At 43.1% G+C, this 2,905-nt stretch overlaps 1 protein-coding gene across 1 annotated transcript in view; it reads left to right on the top strand.

Moving 5' to 3' along the window:
- The window catches only part of LOC101855444, a 31,336-nt gene that overhangs the window by 21,212 nt on the left and 7,219 nt on the right, over nt 1–2,905 (top strand). The window contains exon 3 of the mRNA XM_005107242.3: nt 91–248. Coding sequence (XP_005107299.1) covers nt 91–248 — 158 coding nt within the window. The remainder of the gene's footprint in view (nt 1–90; nt 249–2,905) is intronic.

Raw genomic sequence — 2,905 nt, forward strand, 5'->3', positions numbered from 1 at the left:
AGACAGAGACAGAGAGACAGATAGACAGACAGAGACAGAGAGAGAGAAAACATAAAACATACTCTCATGCCATATAATGTACACTTCCAGAACATGAGCTGAGTCTGAACGAAAGGAAGTACGTCATCCTGCAAGCGCTGGGCGGGGCTAGTGACAGCCTGGACCAATTAGATTCGAGAATCCAGAGAGGGCGTGGCCTAATCAAGTCCCTGCAGCCACTGCTTCAACAGTTGTTTGAGGAGAGACAGGTATAGTCCACAGTATACATTTGTATATAATGATATACACAAGGAGAAAGTAACAAAGAGACATGTTTAAAATCTCACCCCCCCTACTTTTCTTTCTCCGCCCCCTCTCTCTCCCTCCCTCTCCATCTTTACCTCTCTCCCTCTCTCTCTCTCCCTCTCCCTCTCTCTCTCCCTCTCTCTCTACCTCTCTCTCTCTCTCTCTCTCTCTCTCTTCCTCTACCTCTCTCTCTCCCTTTCTCTCCCCCTCCTTCTCTCTCCCTCTACCCACCCCTCTCTGTGTGGATTGTCCACGAGCTTCTTCTTAGACAACTGTCTTGTTGTGGGAAACAAACTGTAATAAGATCACTTACTTTACTTTGTACTTTTATCCGCCGCTTATTATTTATACCCTTTTGGGTGTCGCTGGAAGAAAGAGACGTCTCTCTGCCACCTGCCGGAGAGCTTGGGTCTGGGGGGTGCCACGAGTTGTTAGTGTTATAAGAACACAGCTTCCATTTGGTCGCTTTTAAGGACAAGCGGGCTAACCCAGATTTCGGGGGTCTCCAGAACTCTTGACCTGCAACAAAAGTGGGCATTGCCCTACCTATAGTAGAAGTTTGGTTTCATTGGTGTGTATATTTGTTTGGTTACAGAGAAAACTCTCCTTGTCTTTTAAAGAAACTAAACAAGGGGCAAAAACTTTCCCTTCGATTTTCTCAAAACAACGTTTTTCGGGATAGCCCCCTTGTGCTTAAAAATGGCCTATTATCCTCGTCTGTATGCACAGGCCATGTACCAATGAGCCCTCTGTCTACGCACTGTGTATCTCTAAGACACCCCAGTCCACAGATATTGATTCCTTAATAGCTCCGGTCAATGTCACTCGAAGGCCTGCTGCAGATAGTAAAATTTGCATATAGAGCAGCCTTCGTGAAAAAAACTCCTCAAAACAAAAAGACTCCCCCCCCCCCCCCAAAAAAAAAAAGAGGAAAAAAACCACAGCCGGCAAACATAGCAACCCCTCCCCCAAAAGAAAGAAACAAACCAGAAAACCAAACCTAGTAATCTCCGTTCCCGCAACGAAACAAACAAACAGACTAACAAACAAACAACAAACAAAACAAAAGGATATATAAGAAAGAAAACCAAACAGGATACATCTCCTCAATGTTCCCCTGAGACAAGACCAGTCGTATCGTAGAGACAAATCTATTTTTCAAGTAAAAGGTTTCAGATAACGTACAAAATGTATATCATTCCCTTTCTTGATACATGATACATGTAATAGATCCTGGGAGAGTCCAAAGTCAACGTTCCTCCTTGCTTTGTCTTGTCGATGAGTCTGATATCCTTCAAGGGATTATGTTGGGACTATCTTCAAGGGATTATGTTGGGACCCCCCCTCCCCCAACCAAACACTAAAAAAGAAGAAAGAACAAAAACTAAATGTACTTCCACTACTGTACTCACACCCACACACACACACACACACACACACACACACACACACACACACACACACACACACACACACACACACACACACACACACACACACACATATATATATATATATATATATATATATATATATATATATATACACACACACACACACACACACACACACACACACACACATACATATATATATATATATATATATATATATATATATATATATATATATATATATAAATCTTAGATGGCAATGTCTAAGACAACCGACTACGGTACCTTTCTCCTCGAAAAAGGGAGACTATCTGTCCTGAACAGTTTCGACTGTGCAGTTCCGTACCTGTATGCGTTTATCATGGCCTCCTCTCTCTGCTTCCTCCAGTCGCCCTCAGAGACCGGGTCGGCTCGGAAATGTTGGGTGAAGACCCTAGTCACGCCCTGACTTGCACTGTACAGATCCACATTCGCCACAGCTTTTTCCACCTGGTGGTTACATGAAGAGACGAAGTCATTCTTACTCTTACTCGATTGCTTGTACCGGACACACCTCCCTGACACATAAAAACCTCCAGGGAGAGGAGAAACCGTTCTGTGTCGATCGGATGTCACGGAGATTTCACCAATAGACACAATATATCTAACGGAACGTCCGAACTTTGGAGAGACCCGAAGGAAGTATTTTAAATACACAAAATTACAAGATCTATAGCCGTGCTGTGAGTAGTTGAGAATGAAACCAATTTGTGTTTCGTGAGCTCATATGACCTTATGCAGTAGCTAGCGCCGTGAAAGTCTTATAAAATCAACTAACATAATGTGGTTACAATTCTTCAAGGTGACGCACAGGGAGGACGAAGAAGGGGCCCACAGAAGAAGAGATGAGAGAATGGGCAGCCATGGAGCTGCGGGACACACTGAGGAAGCAGAGAGCCGAGAGGAGTGTAGAAGATGTGTTGTCACCTGTCAGAGGCGACCCAACGAACGGTAAATCTACGAGAGCAGAAGGAGGTTACATACTTGTAGTCATCGACAGATTGTACGTTTTTAAGTGGGTTATGTTTGACAGTTTTTGTTGTTGTTTTGTTTTTTGTTTTTTGCTTTTTTTTTTTTTTACCTGTGAAGACACATCTTTAAAACTTCCACCGCCAGGCTTACTTATCAAGGGCTCAAGACAATCATAATAGATCATCTTTTCTTCCTTTTGTTTCCTTGTGTTAAAC

Source organism: Aplysia californica, unplaced genomic scaffold (assembly GCF_000002075.1).
Source record: "Aplysia californica isolate F4 #8 unplaced genomic scaffold, AplCal3.0 scaffold00588, whole genome shotgun sequence".
Taxonomy (NCBI): domain Eukaryota; kingdom Metazoa; phylum Mollusca; class Gastropoda; order Aplysiida; family Aplysiidae; genus Aplysia; species Aplysia californica.